Source organism: Mandrillus leucophaeus, unplaced genomic scaffold (genome assembly GCF_000951045.1).
Source record: "Mandrillus leucophaeus isolate KB7577 unplaced genomic scaffold, Mleu.le_1.0 Scaffold530, whole genome shotgun sequence".
Lineage (NCBI taxonomy): Eukaryota > Metazoa > Chordata > Mammalia > Primates > Cercopithecidae > Mandrillus > Mandrillus leucophaeus.
The window spans coordinates 157061-179115 of NW_012105698.1; the positions used below are offsets into that span (position 1 = coordinate 157061).

At 44.3% G+C, this 22055-nt stretch overlaps 1 protein-coding gene across 1 annotated transcript in view; it reads left to right on the top strand.

The window, feature by feature from the left end:
- Window positions 1-21770, top strand: part of LOC105551704 (protein TANC2) — a 69142-nt gene extending 47372 nt beyond the window's left edge. The window contains exons 7-15 of the mRNA XM_011997040.1: window positions 4729-4862; window positions 5769-5892; window positions 11073-11248; window positions 11560-11692; window positions 12240-12269; window positions 13105-13196; window positions 15113-15259; window positions 17721-17821; window positions 19411-21770. Of these exons, the coding sequence (XP_011852430.1) occupies window positions 4729-4862; window positions 5769-5892; window positions 11073-11248; window positions 11560-11692; window positions 12240-12269; window positions 13105-13196; window positions 15113-15259; window positions 17721-17821; window positions 19411-21376 (2903 nt within the window). The 3' untranslated portion in view covers window positions 21377-21770. The remainder of the gene's footprint in view (window positions 1-4728; window positions 4863-5768; window positions 5893-11072; window positions 11249-11559; window positions 11693-12239; window positions 12270-13104; window positions 13197-15112; window positions 15260-17720; window positions 17822-19410) is intronic.
- The last annotated feature ends 285 nt before the right edge of the window (window positions 21771-22055 follow it).

Sequence of the window (22055 nt, forward strand, 5' to 3'; positions counted from 1 at the left end):
AACATAAAGAGCTACTTAAACATGAGTTAAGTTGAAATTTATTTGTAATATGATTTCTTTTTTTTTTTTTTTCGTTTTTTTGAAACGGAGTCTCACAGTGTCCCCCAAGCTGGAGTGCAGTGGCACAATCTCAGCTCACTGCAACCTCTGCCTCCTGGGTTCAAGTGATTCTCCTGCTTCAGCCTCCCGAGTAGCTGGAATTACAGGCATGCACCGCCACACCTGGCTAATTTTTTTTTCTTTTGTATTTTTAGTAAAGTTTTTTTTGTATTTCGCCATGTTGGCCAGGCTGGTCTCAAACCCCTGACCTCAGGTGATCTTTCGATCTCAGCCTCCCAAAGTGCTAGGATTACAGGCGTGAGTCACTGCGCCTGGCTGTAATACAATTTCTATATCTATGAAAAATTATTTTATTTCAGAAAAAATTCTGGAAAATAATGTTTATTATGTGACAGTGACCCTACAGCTCATCACTAGTATAGAACGGACTTTGATGGTCTGTGACCCAAAGCTAGTTGGTGGAGGCTTATATCTGCAACCGGGACCTAAGTGACGATTTTTAACCTAAGGAAAATACAATGGTCATGATGTTTCCTATAATATGTATCACTTACTCTATCAAATCTAAGACACCATTAACTTTAAGAAAGTATATATCCAGTATTTTGTGCCACTACAAAAACAAACAACTTCTGCCAACTATACTGACACGACACAATTCTTTATTATCACATTAATTATAAGATGCATTCCAATTTCGGAGATGTTAAAATGTAGAGGGAGAAAGTGAATCTTAGAATATTAATTGGGGTGTGATTTTTAGACATCAAGATTTTCTGAAGGCAGATCACTAGAGCCTCCTGGTGGCTTTCATCCTCCATTTGTAGCCTCTTTCTCTTTCCAGATGTTACAACCAGCTTTCCATCTGCTGACCCCCTCCCATCCCATAGGGTTTTCACAGACTTCTTATGGAACACCACAGAAGAAAAGCAAACAAGGTGACAAGACTGTTCACCACACCTTCCTCTCCCTTATGTTGTGGGCACAGACCAGGACCAGCACTGAGAGCTTCTAGCAACTCTGGAGGCCAACCCTGGAAATATATGGCCCCAAAAAGAAACCAGAGTTTACAAAATAAACTTACTAGATTCCTTTAATTCCTGCCCTCATCATCTTTTGCCTAGATTATTTCAGCTACCTCCTAATTGAGCTTCTGCCTCTAGCCTCACCCTGTTGTGATACATCTCTCAGACTTCAGCCAAAGTGATCTTTTTAGGCCATAGTCTGTTTGGGTCACTTTCCTGCTTACTGACCTTCATTTACTACTTGTAGGATTAAGTCCTTTAATGTAGCATAAAAAGACCAGTAATTATCTCCAGCCTCATATATTGCCTGTCTTCTCCAGTAATTGCAGTAACAGTAAGCATGCTGTTTTCCCCTCACTGCCTTTATTCATGCTCTCCCTTGGCCCACCCCACACCTTCCATGCCTGTAAATCTCCTGTTCATCTTTCAGCATCTAGCTCACATTATCATCTCTACCTGGAGGCCAGCTCAGAAACCTCTTCCTCTGTGCCTTCCCTCATACCAAGGACATATCTCCATTGTATATATCACACTCTATATTAACATATTCATCTGTTTCCTTAACCATGAGTTCTTTGACAGCAGAGACAGTGTCTGACAAATAGCTCAATAAATGTTTTATTAATGGTATTTTGGATAGCAGTGATCAGTTTATTTCTCCCCAGCCACTTCCCCCTCCTCCCCCACCCCTTGATCTTACACGACCTGTCTGTGCTGGACTCTTCCAAGGTTGAAAGTAGATGAAAGAATCATTTGCATCTCTGCATTCTCTTTGCTGTCAGCATCCCATCCAAGCAGACTCTGGCTGTTTCCCCAACTCTGAGCTACATCCTGTCTGCCTCTTCCAACTCCTTAGATGTTTCCCTTTGAAAAAAGACCATTTCTGTCAGATCATCTTGTCAGATGCTGACAAGCTAGGGAACAAATTCTGTTACTGCTCTTTTAGGAAGAAAGTTGGCTCCTAACTGCTCTGTTTGCAGTTTAGTGTTTTATAGAATTGGCTTTACCTTCATCTCCTTTCTTTTAGAAAGTTTTAACAGTTTTTGATAAATCTCTTATAAAATCCAGCCATACAACTCCTTACTCTTGGATTTTGAAAAGCCCAGATTCCATTTTACATAGTTGTGGTGTTCTGAGATGAAATTGGCCAGCTGTGTTAATAACCATGTCCAGCTATCAGCTGAAGGTTGCTGCCAAATGACATCATAACCTAAACAACAGAGATGATACAACAAAGAAAAAGGCCAAATGGAACATTCCCTCACAGATAAATGTGTTATCCAGTGGGGAGAAATGGGGCATCCAGAGCAATAGAATTATCAGACTGGACAGTGTGGCTTTCCAGATGGGCACTGGTTGTGAATATTCAGATGTGTCCTGTGAACTGGCATCATTAGTGAGAGGCTTGATTCTGAAATACTGTCTATATTTTCTCTAGGATGCTGTAAGTTCTTTCATGAAAAATAATGTATTTGGCCCCTTCACATACAGAGGTTTGCTGCAACCTTATCAACCTAGCAACTACTTTAAATGGGTTCAGAATGTGGGTTAGAAATTTTCCAAATGGTTTGTTTTATGCACCGAGATAATTCTTATGATTCCTAATAAGTGTCTATCCAGTCAAATTATTAAACTACTCTTGTGTTCTGACCCATATATAGAATTCACAATTTGTTTTCTAACCTATTAGAAATATGAACTTGAGAAAGAGGGAACATAGGCCGGGCGCGGTGGCTCAAGCCTGTAATCCCAGCACTTTGGGAGGCTGAGACGGGCGGATCACGAGGTCAGGAGATCGAGACCATCCTGGCGAACACGGTGAAACCCCGTCTCTACTAAAAAGTACAAAAAACTAGCCGGGTGAGGTGGCGGGCGCCTGAAGTCCCAGCTACTCGGGAGGCTGAGGCAGGAGAATGGCGTAAACCCGGAAGGCGGAGCTTGCAGTGAGCTGAGATCCGGCCACTGCATTCCAGCCTGGGCGACAGAGCGAGACTCCGTCTCAAAAAAAAAAAAAACAAAGAATGAGGGAACATAGCTTGTATTTAAAAAACAAGAAATGAAACTTCTTTATCCAGTAAATAATTATAGCCGTTAACACCTGAGCTCATCCACTCAGGGTTGGAAATGACCCCTCACCTCAGATAGGACCAAACCACTGCCCTCCTGTAAGGAACTGAAAAGAAATGTCAATGTCAGGAGTTCCAAACTAAAATTGAAAATACACATAAGACAAGCCATAGATAGAACTGGTTGAAGAGTGCGTGTATCTTCTAAAATTACCACATTTTACTTCATAAGTCGTTTTTGTCCTTGCAGAAGGAAGGAAAATGTTACTTGAAGGTTTATATTTGTGGAAATTACAGGTAGTTTTCATTTTGCATATGACTCAGTAGTGGATAAATTCGGCCAAGTCCAGAGACAAAATGCCATAATTTGCACTTAAGTGGAAACGAATGCAAATGTCCATTTGATATAAATTTTATTTGCTTCTCTGAATACATTTTAAAGTTTGCAAACTGCAGTATCTGTGCCTGCCAAATATTATTTTCTGGTTTGTTACTGGAGTAGGAGGCCATAACAAAAGAAGGACCTGCTGACTACTACATCAATTTTTTAAGTCAATTTGGAAAAAAAAAATCTTTATCCTCTTTATTTAAAATGAAGTGTAACTCCTACATGTTCTAACAGTGTTTCCATCCTCCATACCCCTCATTTTTTAAAACAATAGACTTGTGCACCTGAGATTCCATGGTTAAATGAAACAAATACATATTTGTTAAAAGATAGACTTCATATCTCCAAACTCCTCTTTCTGCTGTTGAAATGATACTCTGAGGGCCAAACAGGCATTCGTCAAATCTCCTTTGTGTCAGAGATCATATTGTCAGTGGATAGCGGCACAAGAAGAATGTTTCTGTTTTTTTCCTAATATGTCTCTTAAACTCACTGTAGCTATTTTTACATGTGACTTCATTATTTTATATTCAGAAGAAAATAGTCTTTGTCATACCTCTTCTCTCATCTTTAAGACTGCTACCTTGAATCATTCTAATCCTTATATAAAAAATGATTGCAAATGTACCAGAAACGTCTGTATCAACTAATGAAGAAAAAGAATGAAAACTGGCCCAAGACTTTGGACTGCAATTCCTAACTTTGGTTCTCTAGGATTAAGAGCCCAGGGTAGAGCTTGGCTGGGGGTAGTTCCCAGCTAATTCTAAAAAAAACAAAAAACAAAAAAAAACAAAAAAAAAAACAACTTTATCTCTGCAAAGATCTTGTCTTTAGATTCCACCCACACACAGACTAACAAAGTTTGTAGCTAGGAAGAGGTACCAAACGAGAGGTAGACCAAAGCAGAGAAGACAGTCTAGTCAGGGAAAATGAAACCAAGTGAGTTTGATTAAAGGTGAGTTTTCAATAGATTTATTATTATTATAATTGTCCCCAAATATTGTGAGGCAATTTAAATGTGTCTTTATTCATTATTTTTCTTTACAACTTGGAAAAGGTGGCAAAAATCATTATTCTTAGAAGTAAAGTAGCAATTACATTAATGAAACACAGGGATATGTCACGTTTAACATGGAGCACTGGAGAGGACAAGAACCACCTGTCCTCAGTCTTTGTTCTCTGCCCTTAGCCCTAACAGCTGCAGCCGGAAGGGGCAAACTGGAGGTGTGCCGTCTGCTCTTGGAACAAGGGGCGGCAGTGGCCCAGCCAAACCGCCGAGGGGCAGTGCCACTATTCAGCACAGTGCGCCAGGGCCACTGGCAGGTAAGCAGGGTGACCACTTCCGGTCCCTCAGGCAGGACTGAGTTCTATGTGAGGACTTCTGATACACAGAGCAAAATGATCACAAGTAAAGTTTGGGTTACCCAGCAGTGATCAGGTTTGAGGACTTGGACCTTTGTTGTGAATATTCTGGTTAATTGAGAATACGACAGTTAACATTCAAAACAATCACTTTGTATAGAAGGACTAACTACTTTTGTCCTGGTAATAGAGTGACCTCCTTCTCACATTTCACAGTATCCAAAGTCTCCTTGGAAGGTTCATTTCTCAGCGAACTTATGCTAATCACTTACCTGCAGATGTCTGAGACTTACTGAAAGAAAATACAGTGAATGCAAATTCTAATGATACAATCCTTTTAGATGTTTGGATTCTGGATAAATGTTAATTTATACACTTAGGATGGAAAGGAAAGCACACTGATAATAATCTTCAGACGTATTTCCATAGAAAAAAGGCTGTAGAAGCCAAACAGCCCTGAAGAGTTATCAGAGACACTTTAGTATGTTCAGTTCAGTTGGAAGTATTAACTGCAGGCAGATTTGCAACCACTAGAGGGCAATAAAGGAGTGATTTATGTTGGAACTTCCATTATGGGATTGTTTAATGCTACAACTTGACCTTTGTTAAGTTCTTTTTTACTTAATAGCTAAGTCAGACATTGAGAGTTGAAACCTTCTCATTCTCATTTGGCTGTCCCTAAGAGAGTTAGAGATTAAATCACATGGTACTAGGACTTTGCAGGTACTTCTAGAGGGTAGTGGAAAGATGCATAGAGATGTGACTGGTACAGCAGTAGGAATTCCTACAGGGTACGAGATAGTGTGCACTTGTCTTCTCCACAGCTCTTCTTTGGGCTGATTGGTCCCTGTTTCTCTGCACTTGCAGATTGTTGATCTTTTACTCACCCATGGAGCTGATGTCAACATGGCAGACAAGCAGGGCCGCACTCCCCTGATGATGGCTGCTTCCGAAGGCCATCTAGGAACTGTGGACTTTCTCCTTGCACAAGGTTAGTCTTGGGATGCTAGAGCTGGTTGGCCAGTGTCCATCATTACCTGGTGAACTCATGATTTCCAGCAGTGGATCCTAGGAGATGCTAAGAACAGATATTAATCCAGTTGGTTGGAAAATGAAAGGCTATCTCCTCCCCTCTTGTATTCAGTGTAGTGCTTCTAACTCTAATACTCTCTGTTTCTTTATGACTTGAGGGATTTAAATAAAATTAACATATTCTAAATTCTCATTCAGATCAGTAGTCTCCAAACTTTTAACTTTTAAAAAATATATACTCAATAAATGTTCATCTTCCAGGGATTGTGTTTTGACTTCAAGTTTATCGATTCTTTTGTAAGCCTGCACAACTAATATTTTTCTTGAATTCAAAGGAGGCAAATGCCAGTGAAGACCCCTGCTGACTGTAGGATCCTATTTGGGGGATCCAGATTATTACCCGTTGTAATAAATTCCTTTTGACACTTACCAACATCCACAAATTCCTGGTGAATGGGAAATAAGTTAAAGGAGATGTTGATCACACCACCATCGTAAAGCACGTCAGGCTCCTGTTGGTTGCTGTGACCTCCATCGCCTGTGCATAACGGTGGCTGCTGATGGTGGACCTCTGTAGTAGAAAAAGCTCATCACTGGTGACTCCGCAGTGCCATCTAGTGGAGCTTGAGCATTTGCTTGAAGCAAGAGGCAGTCAGAGGTGGTCATTCCAATTAGCCTCTGCTAACTAGTAAACTGGACCCAAATGTCTGTAATTATATCCACAAGCACATGTACTTTCCTTCAAGGAAACCAACCTCCTGAAGAATTATGCCTAGGCCGGAGCAATTGAAGGTAGTTTAATTAGGAAGAAATTTAGGTTTCTTCTAAGATTTCAAACTACAGCTCAGTCAGAGACTTTATTGGATCTTTAGCTGGATCCCTCAAGTAAGATCTGTTTCCACAGACTCAAACTCAAGACTGGGTCAGAATCAGAGAGTTGCTCTTACAGGGTGCAAAATGGCTCTTGCCTTCCCCATATAAGCTACCAAAGAAATTTGGCTTCATGATATCTATCTTCATTTCTGCTAGGGAAAGCAGGGAGGAGGAAGAATGTGCCTAAATTCTCAAGATAAGATGTGTCTGGAGTAAATATTCCAGAACAAACGAAGTCCGCTGAAAGAGGCAGGACCTCTTGAGCCCATGATAACCTTTAGAGAGCTGCAAAGTACCTGTCATGTGCCAGTAGAGGCTCCGTAGTCATAGATTCCAGGTATTTGTTCTCCCTTAGCAGCAAAGACATTTTCATCTTTGTACTGTTTCATTTTTTTCCACACTTAAATGAGAGGCTTAATGAATTCCACAAAGATTTATTTAGGCTGTGTTGTTAGCAGAACACTATACTAGGAACTATGAGTGGTTCTGATTTTTGTAATTAATACACTATAATCAGTGCCCTCAAAGGGTCTATAATGTGGCAAGGAAGAGATGAAACAAAGATAAATACCTTAAAAAACAGAGAATCCTGAGTGCTCTGATACAGGGGGGTCCTCTGAGTTAGACTAGGACAGACTTTGAAATTCGAAGAGGAAAAATGTTCTATATTTAGGGAGAGGAAGTAACACAGATGAAAGGCCGAAGAGGAGTGACAGGTTTGGAGAAATATGTAAGCTGTCTAGTAAAGTGTAAGGGGACTACAGAAAATAAAATTGGAAAGGTATATGGAAATGGAAAAGGACCAAGTTAGAAGAATCTGGACTTAATTCTAAAGGAATCTGGAGAGGCTTTTAAAATTTTTAAATAAGGAATTGATGGTAGAGTTATGCTTTAAAAACAATCACGCTGGCAGTATGTGAATAGTGGATTTGATAAAGGAGCCAGGAGATCAGTTAGGAAGCCCTTGTAATGGAACAGATGAGGCATAATGAGGTCCTAACCCAAGGGCAGTAGCTTTCAGAATAGAACAAAAGGGCTATGTGCAAGAGGTATTTTGGATATGAAGTCTGATTAGATGTAGGAAATAAGGATAGAAGAGTTAAAGATAACTGCAGAGTTGTAAGATGGACGTTTGGAAGAATTGTGATTTCATTAACTGCGTGAGAAAGAAAAAAGAGAAGAGGAAGATTACAAATTGGATTTTGGAAGTGTTTAACATATTATGGATTTGTTTCATATGTATCTCCTTTTAATTTCTTCTCTTTCCTTATCTTTGGAAAAATCAGTTCATCTGTAATATACATCCAAAACTTTCTTATCCTACCTTTTCCACCACTGGATACTTTGTCCAGGAAATTTATAGATGTTGTATCTGAGAAAATGCCTTGGATTCTCTTCCGTATTTAAACTTATTGCATATTAGAGTCAGTGTTTTAATTACAAACTATACTATTACATAAATGGCTCTCATCAGGATTAAGGTATGGTCCCTTCCAGCTTTTCATCCTCCTGTGGGAAACCACAAACTCTCCTGACCTCTAGGGATGCAAAGGTGATAGGCTAGATAACTGCTGAGTAAACCCTGAGCCTGCTGTGGCAGGTCCTAAGCTTGAGCTGATATCGAATCCTGACCAGCTGAGGGGGCAGCCAAGTGTCCTGGTGCAGTAAGTTGATCTCTGATGGAGTTAAATATGACATGCCTACTGTGTGAAAAGAGTTGTCTTAGGTACTCTTCTAGCAAATAAATGATGCGCTTCTTGCCATCGAAGGCCTTACAGTCTGGGCCTTAAGAACCAAATGTATATTGGATTTTAGACTGACTACAAAACAGCATGTCAAGTATGCTTGATCCTTTCAAGTGAAAATAGAAATGTTGAAAGGAAACACATCCAGAATATGAAAGGGTGGGTGGAGAATTTAAAAGGGGGGAATGGAATTATTGAATAAGGCTGAGTAGTTTAAACTCTGAATTTCTTGTTTATTTGATTTGTATTTGTTTTTTGTTTTTGTTTTTGTCTTTTTTTAGAGGCAAGGTCTCACTCCATCACCCAGGCTGGAGTGCAGTGGCCTGATCATAGCTCACCAAAGCCTGGAACTCCTGGGCTCAAGCAATGCTCCCATCTCATCCTCCCATCCCAGCCTTCCTAGTAGCTAAGACTACAGGCTCACACCACCACACCTGACTAATTTTTTAGTTTTTTGTAGAGACAGAGTCTCACCATGTTGCCCAGGCTGGTCTCAGATTTCTGGCCTCAAGCAGTCCTCCCACCTCGGCCTCCCAAAGTGCTGGGATTGTAGGTGTGAGTCACTGCATCCAATGAAATATTTATTTTTTTAATTGACAAGTAACAATTGAATATGCCATAATGTATTGCTTAACCATGGGGATAGGTTCAGAGAAATGCATTTTGAGAATTGTGTCCTTAGGTGATTTTGTCATTTGTAAACATCATAGAGTGCACTTACACAAACTTGGACGGTATAGCCTACTACACACCTAGGCTGTATAGTATAGCCTGGTGCTCCCAGGCTACAAACCTTTACAGCGTATTACTGCACTGAGTTACTGTGAACAGTTGTAACACAGTGGTATTTGTGTAGCTAAACATATCTAACCATAAAAAGGAGCAGTATTGTGTACAACATGATGTTTTGATACAGGCTGTATATCCCTTATCTGAAATGCTTCTGTTGGGATTTTATTTTTTGTATTTTGAACTATTTGCATTATACTTACTGGTTGAGCATTTCTAATCCAAAAAATGTGAAATCCAAAATGCTGCAATCTGTATTTCCTTTGAGTGTCACATTGGCCCTCAAAAAGGTTCAGATTGTGGAGCAGTTCTAATTTCAGATTTTCAGATTAGGGATACTCAAGCTGTATATGTATACATTGTGGAATGGCTAACTCAAGCTACTTAACATGTGCCTTACCTTACACACTTATCTTTTTTCTTCTGCTGAAAATGCCTAAAATGTACTTTCATAGCAATTTTCAAGTATATATATTGTTATTAACTATCACTATGACTATAGTTAAGAACTGTAGAGTAGATTTAGTCTACTAGTTAATAACCAGTACAGTAGATCTCTTAAACTTATTTCTTCTTTCTAAGTGAATTGTATGTCTTTGACCAACATCTCCGCAATACCCCCCACCTCCTAGTTTCTGGTAACCACCATTTTATTCTTTGATTCTATGAATTTAACTTTATTAAACTCCAGATTTCTTTCGTGGCCTGGGCTCAGTGTCCTCTCATGTGTTTATTTTCCCCACCTGGGGAGGGAGAAGGTGGCCTGGCCCTGTGATCAATGACAAAATGTCCTGGGCTCCTATTTGATGAGACTGTCTCAAGGAGTTAGCACTGTTATCAGTGGAAGGCTTCTGCTCAGTTCAGAAAACATACACTGAGCTCCGGTGTGGTAAGGGCCGAGGCAGCCAGATCACTTGAGGTCAGGAGTTCAAGACCAGCCTGGCCAACATGGTGAAACCCATCTCTACTAAAAATATAAAAATTAGCCAGGCATGGTGTGCGTGCCTTTAATCCCAGCTACTTGGGAGGCTGAGGCAGGAGAATTGTCTGAACCTGGGAGGTGGAGGTTGCACTGAACTGAGATTGGGCCGCTGCACTCCAGCCTGGGCAACAGAGCAAGACTGCATCTAGAGAGAAAAAAAAAGAGGAAGAAGAAGAAAACGCTCATTGAGAATTTATTACATGCAAATAGGATACATAAAAATAGATAAATAATGGAATAAGTTGACTTATGTTAAGCATATTTAAGATGAGATGGCAGTGAACTGTGAGAAGCTTCTTAGAGGCAGGAGGATGGAGATAGTTCTTAGAGAATGGGAAGAAGTGAGGCAAGTCATGGGGGAAGAAAAGCTCTTCCACACACGTGGAGCACCGTGACCAAGAGTGAGGATGCGGGAGGATTGACGGGAGATCCGAGAGGCAGTGAGCACGTCCATTTGGCCGAAGTGGAGGATTGTCACAGGGGAATAATAAAACAGGTATAGAGAGTAATTGGGAATAGATTGTGGATAACCTTGAATACTCAGTAAAACAACTGCAATCTATTTTATTGAAAGCTTGTAGGATGAACTTTTAACAGTTGAGATGTAACTGGCATACCAGGATCAGTCTTAAAACAGAAATAGTCCGGAAACGAGCGGTGTTCTTTGTAGGAGCGTGCCCCTTCAGCGCTTCCCCTCCTGCTGTGCGTTTCCATGTCTCCTCAGCCCTGTGCTATCACTTGCCTTTGCAGGTGCCTCCATTGCTCTCATGGACAAAGAAGGATTGACAGCCCTCAGCTGGGCTTGTTTGAAGGGCCATCTTTCAGTAGTACGTTCTCTGGTGGATAACGGAGCTGCCACAGACCATGCTGACAAGAATGGCCGTACCCCACTGGACCTGGCAGCTTTCTATGGTGATGCTGAGGTGGTAAGTACCTTTAAACAAGCCTCAGGAGAGCAGAGAGAGGGCTGTTCTCCATCCATACTACCTGGAGTTGAAAGTGGAGTGATGTATTGATGATTCCTGATACAGAGCTCTCAGATCTATACTTGCTAGAGAGCAAGAATATTCAAAATGCTCTTAAAGATCAAGAATATAGCTAAGGCCTGAAATACCTTGGCGGCATAGCCTGGTTCAGGCCAGCAGTTGAAAAAGGTCAGGCAGCAGCCAGAGCCCTCAGTGGAACAGTACTGAGCCATTACACCTGTCCTAACTGCTCTGCTTGATCCATGTCCTAGGTTCAGTTCCTGGTAGATCACGGGGCCATGATCGAGCACGTTGACTACAGTGGAATGCGCCCTTTGGATAGGGCAGTGGGGTGCCGGAACACTTCTGTTGTTGTCACTCTTCTGAAGAAAGGAGCCAAGATAGGTAGGAGAAGGGAAGAAGGTGTTGGCCATCTGTGCCCAGGGGCCAGACTGGTCCAGTGGTCTGGCTGCCCTGGGTATTTGGTGTGAGCATATATAGTTCCCCTTCCTCCCTGGCCCAATTATTGTCCAAGTGAACAGAGAGGCTCTTGGCCCAGAGAAAGCACCATGTGAGCCATGGTCTGCAGTCCCCTGTGTCCAGAACCACATGGTTCTCTACCATGTCCCTTGTAGCCTTAGCCAGGAGGCTGCTCTGGCCTTAAGCACCTCTCAGCACTGCCTCTGTACCAGCCCCACCCTGTCAGCATCCTGGATCTCTGCACTGCCGTGAGCCTTTGCTTTCCCTTGCTCTGAATGTGCTTCAGACTCAAGTCCCTGCTGCCGCTGTCCCAGCTGCTCCCCAAGCCCACAGACCTGTAGACGAGGGTTGGCTGATATGCTGGCTTTGTGCTGCCTGCCTCTCACTGCTGCTTTTTCCTTCTTTTTTTTTTTTTTCACCTTCATCCATTTTTTTTTCCTCTCCAACTTTTTGTTTTCTCCTTTCTTTGAAGGTTGTCAGACGTTACCGAGTCGCCCACGAGGTATATTTCACCGCTGTCAGCATCAGGCGTGGTCTGATGGCTTGGTCAGCTTTGCCTTCTCCTCTTTGGTTTAGCCTGCATGAGTTCCCTACACCTCTAATCTTTTAATTTACTTCACCTTAAAAGAAGATTTTTTTTAATGACTGTTGTAGAGAATAACTTGAACTTTTGATAACTAACCTTGAAAAGCATAGTTTGTAAATAATTCAGGCATTTGTAAACTAATCAATGTAACCTTTTCTTTCTTTTTGTGGGTAAAATCATCCTCAGTAATGTTGGTTTGTTTCACGTCTGATTGACATTCGAACTGTGCTCCTGCTTCAAAGTGAATCCCGGGGAGTCGTAGTTGGTACTTATCATTTAAGGGAAGCTTTAGAGTTATCAGTGGTTTCCCTTCTGCAAAGTACATATTTTAAAGTTAAGAGGCTAAACATCTGGGGGTTTTGAGTCCCAAATCCAAAATAAATTACCCTTTTTGGACTTTTCAAATCCTGTGGTAATGTTTAATATAAATCCTTTCTCCCAATTTCCTTATTTAAAATAATTCCGAACTGAGCCATTGCCTGCCCACATGCAGCATGCAGGCTTTGCTGCCCTCATGTGGGGCAGGTTCACATGGTTCCAATGTTCTTATTTTAAGGTGAATACAAATCCAGTGCAGCTTCTTGGCAGTGGGAGTTACTAAAATACTCCCAGGTCTAAAAGATGAGGTACGGATTGTGGAGCAAGTTGTTCTCTCAGCAGAAATTCCCCCCAGGGTATTTTTTTCACCTAGCTTCCTACCACCCTTACATTGTATGAGTTTTTTACCCATCATGCATCCTGTACACTACAGGTCCAGCCACATGGGCGATGGCCACCTCCAAGCCAGACATCATGATCATCCTCTTGAGCAAGCTGATGGAAGAGGGGGACATGTTTTATAAGGTGAGGGAAGGGAGGGACACAGTTTCTTCAGAACAGCCACTCGCTGTTTTCTATGTGTAGAATCTTCCAAAGTCTTGAAATCAATTCTCATCTTTTGTTGTAGAGGTCAAGGGAAAATACTGTTCCTCAGTGATGGCCTCATATGTTGGGGATCCTGGGGTTCTACCTTACCAAGAGAGCAAGGGTAGCCTATACTTGCCTGCAGCTGATCAACCTAAAGCCCTGGTTTCACCTGGTCACTAACCGGTGGTTATGTCGATTTCTACATGGAATCTGTTAGGTAGGATCTGGAAACTCATGGGACAAGTAAAAGTAAAATTATGTAGTATAGCTATTTCCATTATGTTGATCCTAGCTTTCATATGTCATTATATATACATAGATTAAAAAGTACATAACAATAGCTTATCAGCATCCTTGAATAAGATAAGGAAACCAAGACAAATAGCAATTATAAGATTTGTTTGAAATCATTCACTGAATGACAACAATTACAAAAACTATGGAGTCTTTTTGTACTCACAATCCAAGCTGAAGGCTCCATACCCTGACACAGATAAACTCCTCGGTCTATTCCATGTCAAAGTCATCGCACTGTGTTGAGATCAGCTAGATTACCCGCCCCCAAAGCTTCATACAGATCCAACCCAGTTTTTGGTAGCAGGCATCACTGACACTTCCCCAGGACTAAAAGTTAAGGAAAAATAGTTGTGAAGCATATTTTTCTCACCTGTGTCAGGAGTGTACAAGTTCCTAGGAGCAGAATTCTATCTTCTAAGTACCCTTTGAGTGAGTCATGGTAATCTAGGACTCTCAGGCTTTCAGGAAGCTTAAGCCCTGGCCCAACCTTGATTTTACGCAACTTCCAAGAAGGTCCTCATTACCCTAGATGTCATATTTATGGACTTCACAATGACATTGCTCTCAGGTTATGTCCTGGTTATAGCATAACTTCTGGTATTCTGAGGCAAGGAGTCCTCTTAATGAAAATACACAGTGCCATTATTGTTCCCCTCAGAATTCTACCTTGAAAGATTCCAAATCTCTCCTTTGTGACTGGTGCTAAGGGAAAAGTAAAAGACTGGGATCCCTGTGGAGTTGTAAGTATAGAGAAGGAATAGAGTGGATAACGATCAGCTAAAGGGGTGGAAGATGCTGCCTGCATCTTTCTGGGCTCAGCTTATAGATTTTCAGATACAAAGTGGAAGAAAAGTGTAAGGTCACTATGGCCAGATCTCTAAATTGGTCATAGATTTACTTCATCTTGGATAATCCCTCCTGCAACATCCGATGGAATCACAAACTCTCAACTTCACCTCTCTACTGCCACCCTGCTCCATGCCTTTTCCGAAAATGGGGAACACTGATTGGTATTATTTTATGCCGTGAGATTAGGGAAACAACCGCTAGACTGCTTTAGCTCCCACATCCTTCGTGAGCAAGAGAATGACTTCTAGAGGGCTGACCAGGTGGAGCGTCAGACCAAAAAAAGAGTTCTCCAGACAAACCAGAAATTAAGGAAGAAGTAATAACTTTGGAGTGCTTGGGACTAGGAAGTCATTTGTGTTCTGTAGAGATCAGTTCAAGCAAAAGGAACTTTGAAATGAGCATGGTCAACCTCTTTGGAATCCAGTTGGGAAGCCAGGGTCTAGGGCCTTCCATTTGCCAAGGCTTTGTCTCCCTGGCTTGTATCTTGGGTATCCCCTCAACCTTGCCTTTCCTGCCAGATGAGTTTCCTGTAGAAAAGACTAGACCCTTCTGCCCTCGCCATCAGGGCCAGAACTCCATTCTAGGCTGATGTTTGGGAGGGTTCGCCCTTAGTTACAGCTGCTGAGAAGAGGAAGGGAGTGGGGACCACACTTCCTCAGCTGTTCCTCAGACCAACTATGTGTTTCGCCATCTTGTGCTCCCATTAGAAAGGTAAAGTAAAGGAAGCTGCCCAGCGCTACCAGTACGCCCTGAAGAAGTTCCCTAGAGAAGGGTTTGGTGAGGACTTGAAAACTTTCCGGGAACTAAAGGTGTCTCTCCTCCTCAACCTCTCTCGGTGTCGCAGGAAAATGAACGTAAGTCCCTGTCACCCCAACTCCTTTCTGCAATCCTGGAAGCTGATAGCCCATGTCACTCACTAGCTTTTACCAGGCCCCTGAAATCCTCCTCTGCCCCATTTGGAACTTGGTTGTCCTTCACAGAGCACTGACATTTGCAATTTGAAAGAAATTAAGTCTAAGTATCTCAAACTGTAAAGAAATTAATGCTGCGACTACTTTGCAGCTTTCTGAATGTTCATAATTTCACTGAAAGTGACGAGAATACCATCTTTTCCCACCCCCATACCACCCAGTCAATGTTCTGGTCTTTGGGAAAATGTGAGAGCAGTGGTCACTAGAATTCCAGTTGCAATTAGATATGAATTGTAGTCATTACTCTCAGGTATAGTCCCTTGTCATTTGAAGAAGGGCTAAGAGGAGGGCTCAGGACCATGGTCTTGAAGGTTTAACTTCTGAGGCTGTTGAACTTTTTGCCTCTTTCCTCATCTTTGTATCCCAGCATGCCATGTCCCTTCTCATCCTAGAGGGAATCTCAGAACTCCCCCTGGACCTTGACTGTCTCCCTGGTAGGCCACAGTCCTTCCTGCCTACCTTGCAGACCCATCTCAGATGCCCCCAGCCACTGCTCCCTCACCCACTGCCCTTTAACATGAAGACACTCCAAGCCAAGAACCCTCTCTCAGGTTTTGGAAATAGCTAAGATTGCATCAGGAGTCTCTGACATCCACCAGCCTGAGGTCTCACAGTTCTTCAGGAGATAAACACAATCCAAGCCATACAGACGCATCGATCAATTAAAACCTCAGCTGGACGGAAGCAGGATTTAAACCTCATGGCCAGGGATCTTCCAGAAAGATGATTTGTGTGTGTAACCTTTAGATCATCCATTTCAGACCCTAAACCCTGACACTTGGAAGGAGCCTGAGATAAACCTGACTGTCTCAGAGCACACAGCCATGACGCTCAGAGGCAGAGTTGCCCCATGGTGCTGAGGGAAGTGGGGACGTGGCAGAGGCCCCCCGACGCCGGGAAGGGAGAGGGTGGTGGCTCGGGAGACAGTGAGGTTTTCATGGCCATGAGGTCTCCTGTGAAATGAAAAGAACAGCACCAAGGCCTCCCCTGGCACCAGCCGAGGAGGATGAGGCAAAGCTCCGAAGTTGCTGCCAACCCACTGATCTCTTTTCCCTACCAAATAATAGACTTTTTAAAAATGCCCTCGTCTTTTCAGGAATAATGATGGTCCCAAAAGAACAAATAAAAGGATAAGGCTGGAAGCAGAGCAGGGATGGGTGACCCATAAAAGGTGAAATTCCTTCTAGTCCACATTTGTTCAGAAGCAGTTGTTAACCACCTCCTGGTCCAGTACTGTGCCAAGCACCAGACGTCTGTCTTCTTAGGTAGAGGATTTCCCATCAACTTTTTAAAAATGTTTTTACCTATGCCCCAGGGCCTTTGTTCTGCCCAAGGCCTTGTTTTCTGCCTTAGGACTCATGACTATAACCAGAGGCTACCGTGCTATACTGTGGCTTTGACACTAAAAGAAGGGGGAACCTTCCCTTTTAGCTTAGTATTTAAGGGAATACTGAAAACCTCAGACTGCCTAGGTGGCGCTGTTCCCCACCCCACCCCACGGTCTGTGTTCACGGTCATGTTCCTCCCAGGGACAGCACAGACCTCAGTCATAGCCGGGGTCTTCTCTTCTCTTGTTTTGTTTTGTTTTTAATTTTAAGTGTTTCCTAAGGAAGGAACCAGTGAAGAAAAGGAACAGACCAGAGAAGCCTCTGTGAAATAGAAAGAAAACAATAATTAATGAGCATCTACTGTGTGCCAGGAACTGTGCAGGGCTTTTAAATATTGTATCACACTCGATCCTACCTCTGGAGTAGGTATGGATGAGAAAATACATCATACACTCGGGGATATGAAGCTGGTCAGAGAATTGAACCCAAGTCTGTCTGACAGCCCCTCTCCCTCTAGTCTCCGTAGTCAGTGCAGTTTCCTGTACAGACGTCATCCTCCTGGACTTTACAGGACACCTTCTCACCTGTCCCTTAGAAAGCCAAAGGGTAGTGCATGTAGCAGGAGGGTGTGGGGCTCAGACCAGGGTCCACGCGAGTTGTGGACGTGTGCGTTTGCCTCCTACACGCGTGGATAACTTCAGGAGCTTCGCTGGAAAGGGTTGGTGTTTGACTTCCGGGCTGAGAACTGTATTAGAAAGGCAAAAAGGGAAAATTAAAACTATTTTAATATTCTGGGCAGATAAAGTCCAGTGAGCAGTCGCAAGGCTACGCAGGACAAAGGCAGAAGGAACTTTCAGTCCACAGGCCCCATGGCTAGAGTCATGTCAGGCACATCTAGCATCCCAGGCTTTCCATTCATGAATGTCAAAAAATGTACAAATAATTTGTTTTATTCCCAAGTTGTCTATTTTTTATATCTCATCAATGACTCATTTGCACACCTATTGTAATGACAGGATTTTGGAATGGCGGAGGAATTTGCTACTAAGGCCCTGGAGCTGAAACCGAAATCTTATGAAGCTTACTATGCGAGAGCAAGGGCAAAGCGCAGCAGCAGGTGAGGAGAGAGAGAGAGGGTGAAAGCAAGAGGTCTCTTTTCTGAAAATTTGGCCAAGGCAGCGTCGGCCACCCTGGGGCATATGTACCCAAATACATCTCTGTCCTTGAGAACTGTCAGGGCCAAGCTTTGGGGATGGCTCTGATAGCACAGCCCTCAGCTCGAGATCGGCAAATCTGCTGGGCTGTGGAGACCACGAATGTTTCACTTCGGGAGAAACACTTTTTCACTGGAGAATGGCAGCTTCTTCCAAGAAGCCTCTGCCGTATCTCAGGCACTTTTCAACCCCCAAAGCAGCTAGCATAAAGAGACAACGGTGACGTAAAGAAGTCACTTAAGCAGAGCATCCGACCACCCCTTTTAGAAGGGAAAGTAGGATGGTTCACTTAACATCACAGGTTCCTCTTCCTTCTCCCATAGGCGTTTGGGGAATCCCAGATTAGTCAGTCTTCCTTCTGGGGCTGTCCTCAAGTCTGGTGGCATCAGACCCCCTTCCACCTAAACCATCACCCACCACACATACACGGAGTCATGAGGTCCTTGCTGTCAGGATGGAGAGGACCCAAGAGAACACCATTCCACATTCCTCGTGCCCACCTGCTGTAGTTTGGCCAGTGGGCAGAAAAGCTCCCAGAAGAACCTAGAACCTGCCATCAGTGATCTTTGTGTAACTGGTCACTGTCTCTTACGCCTTCTGCCCTCCTTCTCCCCAGCTGCATGGGAAAGAACTGCTTCAGGTTCACTGCTATGACCAGGGGCATATGGTCCTGAAAATCACACTCAGGTTGAGGCTAGTGATGGTGGTGGCAGTGATCGCACTCTTATCTAGCTGGGGTAACAAAGTCCTTACAGAAACCTGACTCAAATTCTCCTTCCCTCTGGATCGTTCCTTTTTCACCAGGCCAGTTGCCCCTCCCAGGTGATATTAGTAGAGAAGACAGGAATGTCTCTGACAGTTCATTTCTTCATTTGTAAACTAGAGTCTCCTTGGAGTCAGCTCAGCTCCAGCCCTGAGTGGCCTAGTCAGCAAGCCTAGTGCCTGCCCCACTTCGATAGAGCAGATGGAGACACAGCAGTTCTGAGAGAGGAGGGTTAGAAAGGGCAAAGGACAGGGTTCTTGCCTAGAGTAGAACAGGCCTGAAATTTGGAGCTAAAATATTGAGAACATAAAGAAAAATTTCTGCTGGATCAGCAAGATTTTTAAATATGTAGTTATTTTTGTTCCTAAGCTACTTGACAGTGACCCTGTAAATGACAACCCCACCCAACTTCCATACTGCCTGGTGTGTGTTTGGGCACCAAAACAACTTCCTGAAGGGCCTGGCTGGACTGACACAATGGGGGCATTTCTCTACTATTCCCAGAGAGGCCAGAAGGAAGATGGAGGCTGAATGGGTTAGGGAATCATTCGGACTCTTCCAGAATGAGTCTACCTGTTTCCTTCCCTATAAATCCAACTAAACCGAAACACCCCAGACTCCCACAGACGCCACCACAGCTCTCTGAGATAGTGACCATGTTCTCAGCTCTTGGTGCTTTCTCTGGATTCAGAATAACTCCAGCTCCTGTGTTCACATTTTGTCAAGCAGACAGTTCGCAGCAGCCTTAGAGGACCTGAACGAGGCCATCAAGCTGTGTCCCAACAACCGTGAGATCCAGAGGCTTCTGCTGCGAGTGGAAGAAGAGTGTAGACAGATGCAGCAGCCGCAGCAGCCACCGCCACCGCCGCCACCACCGCAGCCTCAGCAACAGTTGCCGGAAGAAGCAGAACCTGAACCACAGCATGAAGACATATACTCTGTACAGGATATATTCGAGGAGGAGTACCTGGAACAGGATGTTGAAAATGTTTCCATTGGCCTCCAGACAGAGGCCCGGCCCAGCCAGGGGCTCCCAGTCATCCAGAGCCCACCCTCCTCTCCCCCGCCTCGGGACTCAGCCTACATCTCCAGCTCACCTCTTGGCTCTCATCAGGTTTTTGACTTCCGGTCCAGTAGTTCTGTAGGCTCTCCCACTAGACAGACCTATCAGTCCACCTCACCTGCCCTTTCTCCAACTCATCAGAACTCACATTACAGGCCTAGCCCACCACACACTTCCCCGGCTCATCAGGGAGGATCTTACCGTTTCAGCCCCCCTCCTGTGGGAGGACAGGGCAAAGAATACCCAAGCCCTCCCCCTTCCCCTCTCCGGAGAGGCCCTCAGTATCGGGCCAGCCCTCCAGCTGAAAGTATGAGTGTCTATAGATCCCAGTCTGGTTCACCGGTGCGCTATCAGCAGGAAACAAACATCAGTCAGCTTCCTGGCAGACCCAAATCTCCATTATCCAAAATGGCCCAGCGGCCCTACCAGATGCCTCAGCTCCCTGTGGCAGTTCCCCAGCAAGGGCTCAGGCTACAGCCTGCCAAGGCCCAGATTGTGAGAAGTAACCAGCCCAGCCCAGCCGTCCATTCAAGCACCGTCATCCCCACAGGAGCCTATGGCCAAGTAGCCCATTCAATGGCCAGTAAATACCAGTCTTCACAAGGAGACATAGGAGTCAGCCAGAGCCGGTTGGTTTATCAAGGGTCAATTGGGGGGATCGTAGGGGATGGGAGGCCGGTGCAGCACGTCCAAGCCAGCCTGAGTGCAGGCGCCATCTGTCAGCATGGAGGGTTGACCAAAGAGGACCTTCCACAGCGGCCTTCCTCAGCATACCGGGGTGGCGCGAGATACAGCCAGACGCCACAGATCGGACGCAGCCAGTCAGCATCCTATTACCCAGTCTGTCACTCAAAACTAGATCTGGAGCGCTCCTCCAGCCAACTAGGTTCCCCTGATGTGTCACATTTAATCAGAAGACCTATTAGCGTCAATCCTAACGAAATCAAACCCCACCCGCCAACTCCCAGGCCGTTGCTGCATTCCCAAAGTGTAGGCCTTCGCTTCTCTCCATCTAGCAATAGTATCTCCTCCACCTCCAACCTAACTCCGACCTTCCGGCCATCTTCTTCCATCCAGCAAATGGAGATCCCACTGAAACCCGCATATGAGAGGTCATGTGACGAGCTGTCGCCAGTGTCTCCAACTCAAGGAGGTTACCCCAGTGAGCCCACCCGATCCAGGACCACACCGTTCATGGGGATCATAGACAAAACAGCACGGACTCAGCAGTACCCCCACCTCCACCAGCAGAATCGGACCTGGGCTGTGTCATCCGTGGACACCGTCCTCAGTCCCACGTCTCCAGGCAACCTGCCTCAGCCCGAGTCCTTCAGTCCACCGTCATCCATCAGCAACATTGCCTTTTATAACAAAACCAACAATGCACAGAATGGCCATTTGCTGGAGGACGATTATTACAGCCCCCATGGGTTGCTGGCTAATGGGTCTCGTGGAGACCTCTTGGAGCGAGTCAGCCAGGCCTCCTCCTATCCCGATGTGAAGGTAGCTCGGACTCTACCTGTGGCTCAGGCATACCAGGACAACCTGTACAGGCAGCTGTCCCGAGACTCTCGGCAAGGGCAGACATCCCCTATCAAACCAAAGAGACCATTTGTGGAGTCTAATGTTTAAAAGACGTTTTGTTGGAGTGAGACCCGTATGTTTTCACTGCACATTTTCAGGCTTGGTTTCCACATTTGAGGTAGCTCCCTGGCTTAATTCTCATGTAGTTTCTGTGTGGTGTTCAGAGGTGGCAGCCCACATGCTGAAATCCTTTGCATGCAGCCGACTGGGAAGCGGCCTCCCGGGAGCCAGGACTTCAGTTTCTCTTGTCTGTGCCCAGCCACATGCTCTCTCCCTCTCTCCAGATGCCAACGAGGAGATTTTCATGCCGTGTGCTTTAACCCAGGGAGATCACACACACTGGTCAGCTTTTTCCAGGAGACAATCGCTTTCACTGATGTTCTTGTTGTGTAATTGTCTTTTTCCTTTTTTAAAAAATAAGGTGTTCTTGTTCGTTTTCTTCTAGAAACTTTAGAAAGAGTGTGATGCCCCTTTGCCTTTGCATTCTTAGCCAGTGTCACCCACACAGCCAGCGGCAGCGCACTCTCATGCTGTGGCCCCTCCCCAGACCGCCAGCGCCCTGCAGCCGCCAGGTCTACAGTGTGCATTAGGATTATTGCTGGTCTTCCTAGGGAGGTAAAAGGATCAAAGAGAGAGAAGAAATAAATGCTAAATTGGAAGAAAACCCCAATATAATTATGTAAAATGTCACTACATTGATTTTCCGAGAGGCATCATAGGAACATGT